Source organism: Cimex lectularius, unplaced genomic scaffold, assembly GCF_000648675.2.
Source record: "Cimex lectularius strain Harlan isolate CLEC.00 unplaced genomic scaffold, Clec_2.1 scaffold60, whole genome shotgun sequence".
Lineage (NCBI taxonomy): Eukaryota > Metazoa > Arthropoda > Insecta > Hemiptera > Cimicidae > Cimex > Cimex lectularius.
Genome location: NW_019392643.1, coordinates 1,455,234 through 1,473,827, shown reverse-complemented (window position 1 = coordinate 1,473,827; position 18,594 = coordinate 1,455,234). Strand labels below are relative to the sequence as shown.

Below are 18,594 nucleotides of genomic sequence, written 5' to 3'. Positions count from 1 at the left end.
TGCTACAGTGAGACTCAGGGGGTAGATTTACGTATCAGTCAATGGCATCTGAGAAAACACCGACCCAAAGGTCACCCCATTTGTAGGTTATGCAATGATGAGGAAGAAACTGGCAACCATATTAACTTCGAATGCGAACCAACTACTCAATTGTTACATGCAGTTGTACCATAACCTAGGGTACGAAGAAGACCTGGGAAAAATAATTGCACCATTGACAATCAATGACTTACTACTTCTTAAAAAAAGAGTCAATTGAATTAAACCAAGGAACTAAAGAAAAAGCAAAATAAGCCAAAATGTTGTCAGTGCCTGGGAATAACAAACCCCCACTCCTATATCCCCAATCCCCATCATCATCAAGGTCAGGTTTATTTTAAAATGTGGAGTACGGTCTCTTCACGCACTGGCAAACAATGCTAACGTTTAAAAAGTTAAAAACGATAATGAGAAATCAATGAGCTTATCCGGTTTCCTTTCCTCACATATGCAATTTTATCAATGTTTCCTTTAGTCAGCAATGGGTGTTTAGATCTACCGAGGATGTAGTGAACAAATAGAGTCTCATTATTTTCAATCATTTTTTTTAAGCACACCGAACGTAGATGCCAATAAAACAAAAATACCTAGCATTGGGACGACACAAAACAGGACGAAATGAACATAAGAAACCTTTATTCGTCAACACATAGGAAGTAGAAACCAAAAATGATTAAAATCTCTAGAAATCTAATCTCTTAACCCTTGTTGCGAAATATCGATAGCTTCTACTAAAAATATAGATTATGAAGCCATGTTGTTTGAAGCTTTCCAAGTTCGCACGTTCTCGCTTTGTTCTGATTTTACATCAACCGGATAATCTCAAGAGGCTAAAACCCGTTTTCCGGCTGTCAGGTGAAACGATTTTTACGCATTGTGAAATTTTCTGCAAGTTCTGCAAGGTGTTACTTGATCCTGGTCCTCGTCGCGTTTTCAGCTGTTAATGATGTCTTCTGTTTAAGGGAAGTACATCTCTTGAAAGTTCAAAGTTTCAAAAGACAGACCCTTTCATAGTCTGTCAGTGGTGGCTTTGTGGCTCGAAATGCCGACAGACAAAACAGCGAGTTGATGATGGTCGGATACGACCAAGGTACAGATCTCCCCACCACCCCGTAGACTTCAAGAAGAAATCTAGGGGGTTAAGCAACAGGCTCTGGCACAGATCCTTTTTCACTTCGCAGGCAATGAAGAGGGAAGTGGGCGTGCGAGGGGTAGCAAGAGTATGTAAACAGGTTGCGCTGGTCATGCTGTGGCCATTTGCTAGTATTTTCGGGTTTCCCCAAACAATGCAGTCTTTGGCATATTGTACTTTTCCTAGCTCCTTGATTTAGTTCTACTGACTCGGTCCTTCTTTTAAGGTCATTGAATGTCATTGTTGAAATTCTTTTTCCCACGTCTCCTTGATAATCCTAGGTTATGTCTCTATTGAGCAGTAGCCTCGCATTCAAAAATAATACGGTTGGCAGTTTCTTCCTCTTCATTGCATAACCAACAATTGGGTCAGGATCAAATATTCTCATATGTAGGTGTTTTCTCCGACACCCTGTCACTCATTTGATGATGATGAGGAGGAGGAGGATGAGAGGTTTAGTATTTTACGTATTAACCTCCTAGTTCAATTAGTTTTGACTCTATCCTATTTTAAGAAGTATTAGATCATTGGTTGTGATGCCTCAGCACTGAGCAGTTACTTCGCATTCGAAGATGACCTCGTTGGCACTTTCTTCCGCCTTATTGCATAACCTGCATAAGTACGGGGTCACCGTTGGACAATTTCCCAGGTGCCACTGCCTGGTATAAAACCCTAACTCTGCGTTTCACCCTACCTAACTGTAACAATGTGTTTGCCAGTTTTGTCGAAGGTTTAACCTGTCTGGCACCCCAAGAGTTGGTCCATTTGTCCCTTTTGTATTGTATGAACTCACTGAGAGAATCGATTCTCTATGCCCATGTTACGAGTTTTCTCAGATGTTAGTGACCAGATAGACGCTTTTCACGCCCCTTTATTTTGCCCTGGGTATCAATTTGTTTGCCAATCTTCTTTAAACATTAGTTTACCATTACTGTCACCATGTAAATCTAATATAAACTTTATATTACGTCTTCATATACTGCCTACTTATTTATTTATTCATATTTTCGGTTTAGGCAGTTTAAATCGTGAACGTTCAAAGGCACCTGGTAATCGATCTGTTTATGAACAAATTTCATTCAAAACTGCAAATACGTAAAATCATCGTTAATTTTAAAAAACGTGACAGAACTAACTTTTAAATGTCATAAAGAATAGATTATTTGGAGATGGTGAGATGCGATCTGGTGTGACGTAGGTTTAGAAAAACATTTTCTTTATCGTGCCAACGTTTCGATCTTTATTGAGATCATCTTCAGGGCTCAAACTGTTTGTTTTGGGCACTCTCAACACGACACAGAAGAAAAATAAACACTTTGAGCCCTGAAGATGATCTCAATAAAGATCGAAACGTTGGCACGATAAAGAAAATGTTTTCCTACAACCTACGTCACACCAGACCGCATCTAACGACTTCCAAATAATCATTATATTTTATTAGAAAAAATTTGGTAAATTATTTTGTATTTGGATGAAATTTTCTTTGGGCTAACTTATAATACACGTCGTTCTCGGTTTATCGGCCGATTAGTGGGTGGACAATTGTCTTAAAAGCTATTATAATTAATTTTGTACATATTGACTACGATTATTGCGTTATTGATCGTTAATAAGTTATTCTGGGGGTTTGCACACTGTTTGTTTGATTTGAAAGGGGCGCTGACGGTGTGACCGGTCAATATGGCTCAACTCGCAATGCCAGGAAGTTAGAAACATATAGGAGTCCGGAAAGCCCTGTTCGCTTATTTCCCGTCTCGATCTACTCATCAAAAATCAATTACTTCCGTTTTTTCCTTAAAAAAATTCAATATTTTAAATTTCAACTATTCGCAATAGTAACTACAGAAATATGACTGAGAAAAATGTTAAAACCGATTTTTTTCCAAATAAAAAACAACGTATTATTAATTATTTATAAAATAAAACCAGACATTTTTACGGATGTGGTTGGTTATTAAATACATTCTTTCTGATTAATTTATTTGAAACACAATTAGCCCGATGAAGTACTCTATAGAGGGGGAATATATTCAACCCTTTATACATGAAAACTAGACATACACTAACAAATCTAATACGCTCTTGTACTAAACATTCGCGCTTATAAATACATTCTCACGAAAAGGTTAACTTTATATATATATATATAGTGTGGGAAGTTTATGGCCGGCAGACAGCTGAGATGATCGACGGCTCTCTCCGTGTTTTCTTTTATCATTCATTTTTCTTTCACGCGTTGTCCAACCTAAGCCAATTGAGCGTTTTGTTTTGTTACTCACTCTCTGCTTTGATATGGAAACTAAATCGTTATCCGAAAATGCTAGTCATTTGTTCCTCAACAACAGGATAAAACAATACATTATCACAAACATAGCAGTGTGGTTATATAACAAACCCAGAATTCTCGATATTCCCTGGGGGAGCGGTCAAACCCATTCCATTCTCGCTAATAATTTACTTTTACACAAACACAACACACACATAAACATATATAAGCTATGTACATTTAAAAATCCCTACAGTCCTGAAGTGATATGTGTGATATATGAGCTTAATAGAAAAAAATACAAGAATACCCATATTTCCTCCTAAAATAGGAACATGGGATCCAAAGATTCGCTGTCTTACTCGATCACAATTCTCTTACAAGCCCTCTATATGGAGCCATGGAATAACACGCTTCGCTTTATTGGGACACATCGATCCACTTTTCTATAGATGCCGGACACGCGGGTTTAGGCCCAGCAAAAAGTGTCGGGAGTCAATCTTGCCTATTGTGAGTCGGGTTTGGATAATCCTTATTCTGCGGCTTAAACTCTCTTGGGCAACCTGCTACGGGCAAGACTTTCTTGACCCGGTCCGCTAACGCTGCAACCTTTTCTTTGCCACATTATTTATTGGTCGTCCAGCGCATCGGATTTGCGATGATAAAAGTCTGAAGCGTGGCCCGATAAGTACAGTGCCCAGACAACTACAATCGTTCCAATTTTAGTATATGTACCGCCGAAGCGAGTACAAGACAGACAACTACAATCGATTTAGAGCCCACAATGCACTGAAGGTTGAATCCAGTGACTTGCAGATTGCATACACCAAGGTAGATTGCTGGAAATGAACTCCCCAATAAGCACAGCGCAAGCCACACTTTTTCCAGTCATGAAGACAAGTATCTGAGTATAAGATAGAAGTGTACTAATTGTGCTTTGTTTTGAAGCTGTTGAGTGCCATGGACATGTAGATGAACCGGATGAGAGTTATATCCAGTGTCGATAGGAGCTGTTAAGAATACCTTGGATGATTATTGCTAGTATATAGCTCGCTTCGTTAGTGACGAGATCTCGTCGTCGAGTCTGCTGTTAGCGGATTAACCCCCTGCTTATATACAACAGTCCTGCACTCTCGGCTGCTGCTTTTTAGTCTGAAGCATTGTTGAAGCAGTGGCGACGCCTAGTGGAAATTTAATAACCACAGGCACTGGCGAAAACCGTCATATTTCGACCTAATCTCGATGAACTTGAGGTGTAGGTGGTATAGACGATTTGGCCAGAGTGGTTCTCGATAAGTAAGGCCCGGTCATTAACTGTTGGGTCCCAGCTTGAGTACCCCAATGCATTCCAGTCCACCCATGAGATTCATTCCCTTGTATGGGCAGCCTAGGATTATGTCCGGTAGATGGCTCCTCTTGGTTATGGACCCGGCTACATAGCTGATGATAAGCTTTCTCTCTGAAGTTAGTACGGTAACCCAGCTCGCAGCAAAGGCTGGCCAAGAGTCTAGTTCTGAACGTGCCTGATAATAGTCTGGGCTTCACTAAGGAATAGGTTATAAAACTATAGAACGATTTTAAACAAACCATCGCTTCAAATAACCTAACCATCCCTAATTTTTCTAGGGTCTCCTAGCCCGCTCAACTGATGTGGCCAATATATAAGGTCAAGGGCTCAACCTGTAATGGATCTTGACGTTTTCGATGTGTGATTGCCATCTCAGCTTTGAATCAAATATGAGACTGAGGAACCGCACCGGTGTCCTATGCAATGGTTTAAGGGTGCTTTGTGCACTCCTTAATCTGCAAAAATGGATACAGTTTTTGATAAAGAGACTGAGAATCCGGCTTTCTCAGCGGTCGCCTCACTACCTCTGTTATTTTTCTTATTTTCTGTTGTTTTCATTCAGAGAAATTCCATTTTTAAATGTGTTATTTCAAACATGGATTATTTTTTCTATTATTTCCCTCATATTACTTACAAATAAAATTATATATGGACCATACGTTGGGTGGTGTTCTAACTTTTTCATTTAATGTTCTCTAAATTTCCACGTATTATCTACTTCCTTTTAGCCTAAAGTTTCTTCTATTTTCTGTAGTTTGTTATGTTTGGTGGTCAGTGTTTTGTCAATATGTTCTTACCACTGGTCACCTTGTAAAATCGCTTAGATAAAAGACGTCATGCCACATTGAAACAAAAACCGCTTCATGAATTTTTGTTAATATTAATGTTTAACAATATTCAATTTTACATTTGATCTATTTCATCTTTTTAATAATTTTTACAGTGTTTTATATGTGCACAATTTAAGTAGGAACTTTTAAAAATCAACTCTTAATAATTATTTTTTCTTTCATCTTGAAAATTCAAATTATTTTCGTCGCCCCTTGGGTTTCGAATTATCAAGAGTTGACTGTATTTATGAAAGTACTCCGTTGACCATAATTTAGGTTAGCTTATTACTAAGACAAATACATCTTATAGCTTGTATATTTGTATGTAGTTCGGTGAAGGAATATCAAGCACTCCGCCGACCACCAGAATGAGTACACTGCACATAGGTGTGAATGTATTTATTTGTGTGATTGTACTCTGTGTGTTAGTTTAGGCTAGATTATATTTTCCATGTGTTCAAGGCTGAAACGACCTAGCTATCAAAAGCCCCTGGAACCTAACTTGGTTAGTGAGGTAGCAAAGACCCAGCAAGCATTTGGCTCAAGGAGAATCCTTGTGACCTAGCTACCAACAGGTATCAGGACAGCACCTTAGGGAGTGATTAAAATAAAAATAAATTGGTGGTGTGGAGTAAAATGTCTTTAAATAGGGTATAGTATTTAAGGGAGTAGAGCAGGGCTGTGTTCTTAGCCCCTTGCTTTTTTATTAAATAAACAATTTAGAGCTATCCTTAGATGACTGATCTTTTCATATATACCACAAGTGCAGTTAAAATAAAGAAAATGAATTCAATTTAAAAGCATACTGTGACTTGTGGGACTAGAGGACATGTCACGCAAATAGTACCACTATTTTGAAGGGTAGGCAGGAGATAACTATTGGTTGTACAAAAACCAGTTATTTTTAGGATGTAATGTACCTTTCTTTCGGTAGGTGGCCCATAATTCTAAAACAAATGTCCAATAAATCTTTACTACTTGGTGTTATCATATTTCTCTTAAAACTATGTTAAATTAAGCAACAATATGACCCATTATCGTCCCCACAAGGCTCCAGTGATAGATACATCACTCAAAATAACCAGGAGTTATATTCAGACTTCAGAATAAAACCATTATCTAAAAAAATACAGAATTGCCATTTTATTTATAAAATAATGTACAATGTTGTTTTTCACAAGAATGGTTTTACAATTTATAAAGAAAAAATTCTGCCATCGTGACAAAATACACATCTAAGTTTTCAGTGATGCTCATTGTTTCGAGTTCTGGTTATAAAACAGAGAAGAAATCTTCGAAAAACATTCCTTGATACAAGGATCTTTATGTTAATGAATAGACAAAGTTGAATGAAAAGTAGAATAATAAAATACCATAGATCTAGAAAACAATAATAAGCTCAAATACGAAACAATGAGACTAGCTGCGTCATACAGTTTCAAACAGTATTGAGCAATATTACACGATAGCTAAGTTTAAAAGGTTCAACTTTAAAAATGGTTCAATAATATTGAATCTCTACTTTAGGTAAACATTTAAAAATGTAATCAGTGAAAAAAGTTCCAGCTAGAGGTAATGTTATAAAACTTTTTTTTTCTTAAATTTATGTTTCAAACCTGGCAGTTTATGTTTACACATTTCCACGGGCTTTTGAAGCACCTTTTCATTTTATAATGTACAATTTCAACTTAGTCTAAAACACACATACTAAAAAACATACTATGTTACATTGAATGTACTTTAAAACAAAATTGATTCAGATTCTGAACTGACAATGGTAACAGTTAAAGAAAGAAAAAACATAAGGGTAAAAAATAATTAAATGTTAATGTTGATCTATCAATACAATTATAATTGTACTTTCTTATTTAGTTTATTAATCTGACTCCAATCTGATTTATTACAGAGTTATTGCTTTTTTCCCATCAACTTAAACATTTTTTGCATCAAATTAACCATTTTTAATTTGAAATTAATGCCTTTTTGTATGGAATTAACCATTTTTAAATTCAAATTAACTTTTTTTCTATTTTTAAAAAACTTATGAAATAGTATGAAATATGAGCATTGTAAAGTAAAATTCCTTTATATTTGAGAATTTTTTTTTAATATAAAATAATTGGGCTCTGTAAACACTATACGAGAATTAAGTGAAATTAAAATTAAAAATTATTTAAAATAAATATAAAAAATTGTGGGTTTTAAGAGCACAATTAATTTATAATTTAAAAAAACATAAATTACAAGATGAAAATTTTTTTTTAAATTTTATTTACCATCACTTCAAATTTTGATTGTATTTAATTTTTTAATCTCAAATTAAAATAAGAATCATTTATTTTTAAATTTAATTTCTTATAATTTCCAATTTAATTGTGATTAATTTTCATACGGCCGTCTAAGAGACTAATGAAATAGAATTTGTTTTTATATGTAATACAATTAATTACGGTTTTTAGATGAGATAAAAAAGTCAATGGCACAAGCGGGATTCGAACCCACGACTTTCGGCTAGATACGCCGCTGCTCTACCACTTGAGCTATCGTGACCTCGATCCAATTGGACACCAACTTCCTATCTCAACCCCACCTTTTTTTAATTTTCCCTCCTTTTTACCATTTTTCAACTTTTTTGCCAACTCAGACTTTTTTATCTCAACTAAAAACCTTAATTAATTGTAATATATTAATTGGTCAAGTGGACCACGAAATTAGTGAATTATATGTAATTTTACATAATTGCTAATTTCAATTATGATTAATTTTTATATGGTCTCAGAGCCTAAATTTTTTAGCCTCATTTTTAATTAATTAATTTTATTTATTACTTATTTATTTTTTATACAAGAATTTTACTTTACATCTCAAGGTTTTTATTTTTAAAGAAAGGGTTAATTTGAAATTAAAAAGTATTAATTTTAAATAAATAGAGACAATTTGAAATTAAAAAGGTCCATTCCAAATTAAAAAGGGTCAATTAGAAATAAAAATGGGATAATTTAAAGTTTTTAATGTAAAATGGTTAATTTAATGTTCGGAATTAAAAAGTCTTAATTTGACTGACAAAAGCTACTTGTTCCTTTTATAATTGACCAATTAGTTTAACTTATGATCACTGAATAAAAAAACCTAAAAAACAGAACTTTGGATGATCACAAAGTCAGTGTACACAAATACAAAAATAAAGATTCATTAAGTTAAATAAAAATGTAAGATATGTAATATGTAAACCTTTTTTTTTATACAAGCACACAAAACGGTGCAGAGGTCTGTCAATTACTAATAGACGTATTCGTACAGTTTTATTTGTTTAAACTAATTTGTCGGGGAGATTTGTGTGCAAAAAACTGCACTCCATAATTTACTAAATTGAACACAGCATATCATTAAGTAGTTTTAAATAATTTTTATACCAAATTTCTAAGATCAATGTATTTGATAAATCACAGACAATTTATAGTACATAAGGATTTTTATTCTATTTAAATAAATTAAGTGGAAAAAAAAGAATTGCCTTGAATTTAAACATCATTAAGTAAAATATGTTAATTAACTCAAGGCTTAGAATACATTCACGGACAATGAAAATATGAATACACCAATAAAATAAAAGGTTTTCTAAGGATACTTTTTTTAATTCTCCCACACCTTGCCATTACTTTAGTCCACAAAGGAATATCCAAAGCACTTAACTAAATTTACAGTCCCAGTTGACTGTTTCCAGTTTATAGAATAGTTTTTTTGTTTTGTTTTTTTAAATTAGGGTCCTGTGTACTTGAAGAATTGTTATTAGAATTTTATCATAGGCACAGATTTTATTATTGCAAAATTAAAATGTTTGCCTTTGATTAGCAGAGTCTGCATTGAGTTCAATCATGAAAGTAATGGAAATTGCCTGCATGTGAAGGATAAGCTCCATTCCAACTAGCTCAGCTTTTCTGTTTTTCATCGTCTGGTTGCATCTTCAGTGAGTTATATTTTATGTATTGACAAAAATTCAATTTTCTTACTGCAACAATTGTTAAATAAAACAATTTTTTTCTCATACTCTTCTGAAAATGTTAAAACAATGGAAATTCGTGAGAGTGCAATCTTTCCCAATAAGATTATTAACAAAATTATATTAAACAATATATTGGGGGGATGTATACAATATAAATATAAGTAAACTAATTTGTTCTGAATTTTAAGTCTAGAAAAGAAAATATCTTTTAAGCATTTCTATTATTAGAAATTGTTCATGTAATTTTTTTATAATCTAAATTACTTTAATAAATGATATGGTTGTATGACAGTTTTAATGACCTGGCAGCCCTCGTATCTCAAACATACCATTTAAAGTTATATGAACATATGCAACACAGAAAACAGCTACTATAATCAACTACAAAAACTTTTTATCTAACAATAATTAAAATAAGAGGAAAATCATCAAATTGTTCACAAATAATATCAGATGGTCCATTTTAAATGTTACGCTAATAACTACAAGGTTCTGACATTTAATGAAGGCAAAAAAAAAGAGAAATTAAATTGATAAATCCAATTTAAATTGATCGGTTGGTGAATTAAATTATTAAATTTTACTTTCAAAATGTAAAAAAAAAATCAATATAACTTTTAACTGACTAGCTAATTTCATTATGACAGTATGAATTTTAATAATTTCAAGGATTCAAGGATGCCCCCGAAAAATTGATCTCTTAAAACAAATAAAAAGCCTATGGGTCTGATTAGTTCCAACACACCCAAAGTAAGTAGATTTAATAATTTAATTTCTTCTCCGACAATACAACTGCAAATCTTCCGAAAATTTTGAAAATCTCTACAAACAATAATGTAAATAATTATAAATAGTGCCTCATAATTTCTATAATTTGTATATGCAAAGACTCAAAGTAAAATTCTTTGGTTTTCAGTCTTTTAAATTATTTTGGTATCATAAATATTAATCTCTATGCGCCTAAATAAATCGAATACACATTTTTAAACCTACTCTTACATATAATATGAAACTAGGAAGAGAATCAAAAGTTTCAATTATGCACAATATGCAGACTGTTATATCAAACGTAGATTTCAAGCATTAAACGGTTCAAAAAACATTCCAAAGCAAAACTACAGTTTTATACATCTCACCCATGAATACTTAAAACATTTTGACATTAGAGAAGATATTTGTTTCTAATATAAAAATTCTAAATAAATTGTTTTAACAAATTTTGAAAGCTATTCTTGTACAAGACCTATTTAGTAATGATTTACTTGTACACTTTTTTTACTAGTAATTTTTTTAAAATAAATTATTTTTTTTAATAAATTCATAATAAATTATGAAATATAAAACCGTTAGTTTTTGTGCAGTTATGTTCTGGCATATTTACCATGCCATTTGTTAACATAAGTAAGAAGCTGCCATTTAAGAGACTGTTATCAATACTTGTTTTGGGGTTTATAATGGCTAATTGAAAGAGAAAAAAATATATATAACTGATAAATGTACAAAATATAACAATTTTTAAACAGTTTCTGTAAATCTTAAATCTTTTTTTACAATGTAGAATTTGTGTTTTTTACCGATTAAACCCAATATGACGGCAACATTTTCAATTACTATGTTAACAGGAATCGTTGCTAAAGCTCCACAGATGCAAAGGCAAAATTTCAATATGCCAAATCTATAAAGTGAGAATGATTTAATAACGCCAAAAATATACATGTAAATACTGACAGCACCGATGAACGCACATAGGAAATCCATTAGCGGGGGGCAGGGGATAGGACAGACAGAAGCGAGTATGATATTTGATGTTGATAGAGGCATAGTTACCCACGAATAACAAGTGATACCTAGTAAAAATTTATTTTTCAATGGTATGTTTTTGTTGTGTACTACCAACAATATACCCTGAAGCCAGCGCTTTCGTTGTTGAACAAAATCCCATAGAGAGAACGGGGATTTCTCCCACATCTCTCCTTCGATGAAGTTAAATGTGTATCCTTGTTTGAATGCTCTCATCGCAAAAAAGCAATCTTCAGCGACCGAGCCATCCAGTCCATTGTCAAATGACACATCTCGCTCAGCTTTCATCTGTAAATACATTAATTTGATTAACTGTTTTAAATTTAATCTTTTTCTTTTGTCTTTCTAACAATTTGACAATAATCTGATTGGAAAAATAAGTCAACTAATATTTTAGTCTATGCAGAGGAAATATAAAGCTTTTTTCCATCAAATGGACCGTTTTTTAATTTCAAATTAACTTTTTTTCATTTAAAATTAACTCTTTTTAACTTCAAATTAACCCTTCTTAATTGCAAATTAACATTTTTAAATTTCAAATTAACCCTTTTGAATTTCAATTTCACCTTTTTTAAATTCAAAGTAACTTTTTAATTCAATTTCACCTTTTTTATTTCAAATTAACTTTTTAAACTCAAATTAACATTTGTTTAATTTCAAATTAACTCTTTTTAACTTCAAATTAATCCTTTTTAATTGCAAATTAATTTTTTTCAATTCAAGTTTACTCTTTTTAACTTCAAATTAACCCTTTTTTCATTTCAAATTAACTCTTTTTTAACTCCAAATTAACCCTTTTTAATTGCAAATTAACATTTTTTTAATTCAATTTTACTTTTTTGAATTTCAAATTAACTTGTTTAACTCAAATTACCCTTTTTTCATTTCAAATTAACCCTTTTTTAAGCATTAAAAAACTTAGGGGATGGTATGAAATATAAGATGAAAAATTCCTATATGCAGTGGACAGCTCATGTTTAAAAAATAAATAAACAATTCAGTGACAGTACATTTAAAGGGCAGTAGTAAACCTTATGGTTTTATCTCAACCTGTTCAAAAGTTCCAATTTTTCTGTTTGATGTTTATTTAAGAAAATCACGTTTCTTTACATAAAACCTGAAATTTCTACACTGTAATGTAACTTTTGATCTTTTTTAATTTCAAATTAACATTTTCTCTTTTTTTAATTCAAATCAACCTTTTTTTATTTCAAATTAACCTTTTTTTCTTTTTTAGACGCTTTTTTACATCAAATCAACCATTTTTTAATTTCACATGAACCCTTTCTCTTTTTTTAGACTTTTTTTCAGTTCAAATCAACTTTTTTTTTCATTTTAAATTAACCTTTTATCTTTTGTAACACTGTTTTTTTATTTGAAATCAACCTTTTTTTAATATTAAATTAACCTTTCTTCTTTTTTTAGACTCTATCACTTCAAATCAACCTTTTTTAATATGAAATTAATTTTTTCTTTTTTTAGACTTGTTTAACTTCAAATTAACACATTTTAATTTCAAATTAACCTTTTTTAAACTCTTTTTTACTTCAAATCGACCTTTTTTTAATTTCAAATTAACTTTTTTTAGATTCTGTTTTACTTCAAATCGACCTATTTTAATTTTGCTATTTGGAAGAACACATTTTAGTTGTGAGTCCACGTGGAACCAAAGGCAACAAAAGAAGTTAAATTCTTTAAAGTGTAAATATGGCATGGATACACTTGCTTTTTTGTTCTTTCGAAGCAATTGTATGATCAGGGTCAGAGGATAGTGCTGCTGTTATCGACTATGAATGCAACGAGAATGGTAGTTTCAGTCAGGTCATCCACGATTCAAAGGATAAAGGATAGTAAGCGTAGTCCGAGTAATCTGATCCTTGTCGGATCCAAAATGACAACTTTGATGAATAATAACGGAGCATTAAGTAGAGAGCTTTTAATCATGATTCTAGGTAGAACCTAAGACAATGAATACAGTCAGATGTTTCAAAACGTAAAAGTGACACAGGTTCAGGGGGTCATTATGATCAATTAACACACGGGCTAGAATTTGGACCCTGAACCACTAGCACGGCAAATACGAATCGGATGTCCTAACCACTCGGCTACCACAATCCCATCATATTTTCAATCATATCACCATTTTTAGCCATATTCATAAAGTATTCATATTGTATAAAATTTCCTGATTATTGGGTTATGTGTTAAAAAAATATTAATTTGACTGCAACATAAAACAATTTGAACAAGCTTAATGGTAGTGATATTATTAACTTATAAAAATAATTATTTTGTGAAATTTTAACAAAATATCAAATTGGGGAAATTCATCAATTGCATATAAACTATAAAACTGATATATTTTTTTACCTGTGTCACAACATAAGAGCCTTTCCAACTCAACAATGGCTTGTGAAAAAATGAAAATTGCATCCTCAATTTTCCCATATCATCAGCGACTCTGAAGCTGTCCGCTAGTGTTGTCACCCAGTTGACCACTTCTTCATTAGCGTACGTTATCAGCCCTTGCCCAAAACAATGTTTTCCATCTAAGACAAAGTTCAGTATCCCTCGGATCGAGTTTTCAGTAAGAAGTGTTTCTTCGTCTAAATGGACAATCCAGTCGTTATCTGATAACACATTGGCATTAACATCTAAACAATACTGAAGTGCACGAGCCTTGAACAAAGCGCCGCTTTTTGTTTTATAATCCTTTGGTACGACTGTTTCTACGATTCTACGATCTTTTGTTAAATTTATAGGCTTATCCGTTACAACTTCTATAATGAAATGTTCTAAACCGGCATCTAGACATTTTGTCAGGTTCCTGTACACATTGGTCCTCACTAATTGCGGATAGTCACCACGAGTTACGATTCTCACGCAAATAAAAGGAGCCAGGAGTGGGCTTCCTTTTAAAACCACTTTCTCAGGGAAAGCATTGTACAATGTCAAACCAGCGAAATTAAGTAGAACTTGTGGCAACGGTAAAAATGCTAACAGTCTCAGCACATAAAGCAAAACAGTTCCTAAAAATCCGTATGTCGCCCATGGATCTATCACCGGCACTTCTTTTGAACTCATTCGCAGCCCTCCGGAGAGTATTTCAAAAACTAGAATCACTGTGAAAAGTAGTAGACAGTGAAGTCCATGTTTTATCACACTCTTCAACATTTCAAATCCTGAAATCAGAAAAGTTTTCCATTAGAAGATAATAATTTAAAATAACTAACAAGAAAGAGTTTGAAAAATATTAACATAATCATATATATGACCTATTTTCAGGACATCCGTACATAGGTCAGCTTGCGGTTGTCATAAAACTGCAACGCAACCTCGGCTCGACTTAAACATGAGGACAGAGGTCCATTTTTGTTCATTCTACTCACGTCTTGCCAAGAGAATTCTAACCATAGAACCATATAAACGGTTTTTTAAATGTGGCATAATGAGTAATTCAAGTGATGAGTGAACATTATCATGTTCTACTGATAACTTCAAATGAAAAGGAGGCGAAAAAAAATGTGTACATCTGTACATTAATAAATTACTGATTAAGCTGCAGAAGAAAAACAATTGAATGCACTTTTGGTATGATGGTAGAAAAAAATCCAAACACTCAATCCAATACAATGCCGAGACCTAAATAAGATCAATGACATAATTAGAGCAGTTTGTATATTTCACAACTATTTTAGAATAAAAGATCGTTCACAATAGAATCTACAAATGTTGGAACAAAATCCCCCCTATTTCGTGGGTTTTACTTACCCAAGTGATTTTATGCCACCACTTCGAGCAAAAATAAATCCTTAATTCAAATGCTTACAGAGAATATTTATACCATTATTTTATGACTTCAATGGCATCACTGCTTGGGCAATATGGAAATACTGTTTTTTCAATGGTTAAATTTTAAATTAAATTAAAATTTTTGAAGTTCGACTTTTAAATTAAATTTAGCTACTGTTTTTTTATGCTTAACTGGCTACACTGTAATGTAACTAAATTAATTGAAAAATTTATTATGTATGTATACTATGTACACATGTGTACATAATTTTTATTTAATTGTTTGGTCATTCTGAAGGTTCTAATATCATCATTAAACATATAGGAGGTTGTATTAATTCGTACAACTCATAAAAAACCGCCTTCACCATTGTTTCCTTTCTGGAATAAGCAAGGAGGGTGTAATTGTACAATTCAGGACGCTTTTCCATATCCTCTACAAATTTTATGTTCGATGCTTCCCATACTAACCCTAATTTTTGCAATGCACTGCAGGTTGCACAAGTCGAATCCAAGTCGTGTTGCAAAAAATTTGAGAACGGAACGAAATGGGGTTGAACTGTGAATGTTTGCCTGCCTATTTACACAGGAAGTTGAGTTATGACAAAACTTGTGTCGAAGTTGCATCGAGCTAACATCGACCCACGTAGGAGGGTCATAATTGGGTAAGGACAATTCTTCGTTTCAAGCTCAGATTCTCGGAGGGCCATATACAGGTCACGCAAAAGCCTCTCTGATGACCACACCCAGTAATGCTGTTAGCTTTTTTATATGATGTTCACTTAGCGTCACAGGGCCTGAACGCAATGATCAGGTCTGGAGGATGGGATATCCCATACGTACTATTGCAGGCTTAAATTAATATCACAATCGACTTTGGTTTATCACTGTCTGATGAAAAAGGCAGTCTGTTAAAGTGAAATACAACGAAAGTTCTTACAAAACTAGGTTTCACAAGTGTAAATCCTGAAAACATTTCTGATAAGCACAAATCGATAATCAAGTGTTTCCAGTCGCTTCCTATCTGTTATCTCATCCCTGAAACTTCATATATACACAGAATGTCAAATCACTGAAGAATTGAGCAATAATCGATATTATTTCGGTGTATTACAACTAGTAATTTATGAAACGGTATAAACACAGTCATAAGTTTTATTTGGACTTGTAAACCGTTGAAAAATGATGTAATCTACCGGACTGTTACGGCTCAGCCAAACTTTGCATTTTTTCACGATAAAATTTATAAATAAAGCTCGTTTTAATTAATATCTTTCTTACCGGAATCAAAGGAGAGACGTCTCACGGTCAATCAGCAAACAATCCGCGTGACACCGGTTCTCCTCATGTCACACCGGGCCCGATTAGATGACCAGTTTTCCCATTTTACACCCTTCTCTCTATAAAAGCCCAATTTCAAATATTTAAACAATTTCAACAATTGGAAATAGTTATTTATCAGTATAATATCCCAACTAGGAATTTTAACCGTAACATTCCCTTTAGGTTACGGTTAATCACTACCCAATGATGCCAACATGAGCGGACTGAGAAACCACACCCACTGACTTCACTTCACACTTCGAATTAAAAAATAATTAATTTATCTACATTATTTAAACTTTAATCACTAATAGTATTAAATAGATAATAAAGTTAAACTATTTTTTTTATATTTTACATTGTTAAATTTATTAACACGATGTACGGAAGGGGCTCATCAATTGAACCTGACGGTTTAGAGGCGTTTCGTACCATTTTTTGGGTTGAATAATAAACTAAAAAAATATTTTAAAAGAACTGATGAATCGTGAAATTCCAACGTCATCCAACGACCGGCTGGAACAACGAAATACGCAGATCCAGCATACACCTACTTAGGAAATTTCCGGTCCGACGTTTAATAGTCTTTAACAACAAATTTCCAAGAACGTGCTTTTTTTATCGTTTTTGAAACATAGTTATGATATCTATGTGAAATAATGAAATGGGGTAGTGTTTTTATAGCAACGCCAAGATTGTTTTCTTATTATCCCTCTATAAAATAAAACAAAACAAATGAAATAACGAAAAGATTTGGAGGACAGTCTAAAGGTGAAAAAATCGATCTGCACCACAAAAACGTAACAGAATTCTTCTTGCAGTAGAAAAGTTGATAGACTATGTTTTAATTGTATAAGGCATTAGTAGACAATACGCATAAAAGATGATAGTCTTCAAGTAGTATAAGGTAAGAAGTATGTTCATCAAGATAATATTCCTATAGACATAATTAAAAAATTCGAAACCATTGGCAATGTCATAGAACATTTAACTCTATAAAATCCTATGTAAATAATCTATTTTTAAAACCTTTTAGAGGAAACAAAACATTCAATATTACAGCATGTCTAATGCAACTGTTCGTTATGGATAGCATCAATTGTTTTAAGCAAGTGGGTGCCACACTGCCTAAACCAGAAAACCATAAATTTATGTTTTCATGAAAGACACTTCCTTGAAGAATTAAAACAATGCATAGTTATCCCAATGTATAAAGGAAAAGGTGATAGAAATAGCGCCAATAGTTAGCCGCTAGTTGATTTTTTGGTCTTAAATATGCTCTTGTGGGTAATCAGTTTAGTTACGGGAATAACATTGTGACATATGTTTCCCATTTAAGGTCGTAATGTAATCAGAAGGACAATGAGTAATGACTCAAATGACAATCTTTAACGTTGCGCAGCTGCCTTATCACACGTTTAGTTTCTCAAGATAGGAGCGACACACCTCTGCTCACGGATGGTCAGTGTTAATCCCGTGAGGTTTGGTGTAGAAGCCACTTATGCACAGATTAAGGTGACTTTTCCCGCTTGCCCCTTCCGGGGAGGTGGGTCAACCATCTATGCACCCGACCGTGGGATGCACAGCTATTGGAAAGCCGCTCACTAGGTACAAAAATGCACCAGTTGACTTTTGCTACTCCTAAAGATGGCTTTCAGTTAATCTTTTTCCTTCTTGGATTTCATTTGATATTATTCTTATTCTTATTCTTAAACCTTTTGCAATGGCTCCAGTCAGGCATTTGTGTGAGTATGTCAATGTCAGGGTCATAATATTATTCGAGGAAGTATACAGCCAGCTCGAAGTCGCCAGGAGACTGAGTGTAAATTACCTTATAATAGGAAAGGTTCTTCAGGGTTCTGAGAAACAGGGCTTCGCACTAGAAGGCCAGGACAGGGTCGACCTAGGTCTGCGGACGAGAGAGACGATAGATTCTCCGACATCAGGCTTTACGAAACTGAAGAATTACGGGAATTGCGATAAGAAATCTGATAAGACAATCCAAAATGTTTCGATTTCCTGCAGGTCTGTAAGAAGAAAGCTCAATGAAAATACCCTCAG

General features: G+C 33.2%; 1 protein-coding gene across 1 annotated transcript; it reads right to left on the bottom strand.

The window, feature by feature from the left end:
• Nucleotides 1–9,490: 9,490 nt before the first annotated feature.
• LOC106661090 (beta-1,4-mannosyltransferase egh) lies at nucleotides 9,491–16,722 on the bottom strand. The gene is made up of 3 exons (XM_014384241.2): nucleotides 16,492–16,722; nucleotides 13,789–14,600; nucleotides 9,491–11,706 (listed from the first exon to the last, which is right to left on the bottom strand). Exons 2-3 carry the CDS (start codon nucleotides 14,590–14,592, stop codon nucleotides 11,134–11,136), a joined length of 1,377 nt encoding a protein of 458 aa, XP_014239727.1. The 5' UTR covers nucleotides 14,593–14,600; nucleotides 16,492–16,722; the 3' UTR covers nucleotides 9,491–11,133.
• Nucleotides 16,723–18,594: the final 1,872 nt, after the last annotated feature.

Excerpts from the sequence above, each read along its gene's own strand:
- LOC106661090 (XM_014384241.2), bottom strand. The coding sequence starts at position 14,592 with ATGTTGAAGAGTGTGATAAAACATGGACTTCACTGTCTACTACTTTTC. Across the intron at positions 11,707-13,788 it reads GCTCTTATGTTGTGACACAG|ATGAAAGCTGAGCGAGATGT; the intron begins GTAAAAAAATAT and ends ATGTATTTACAG.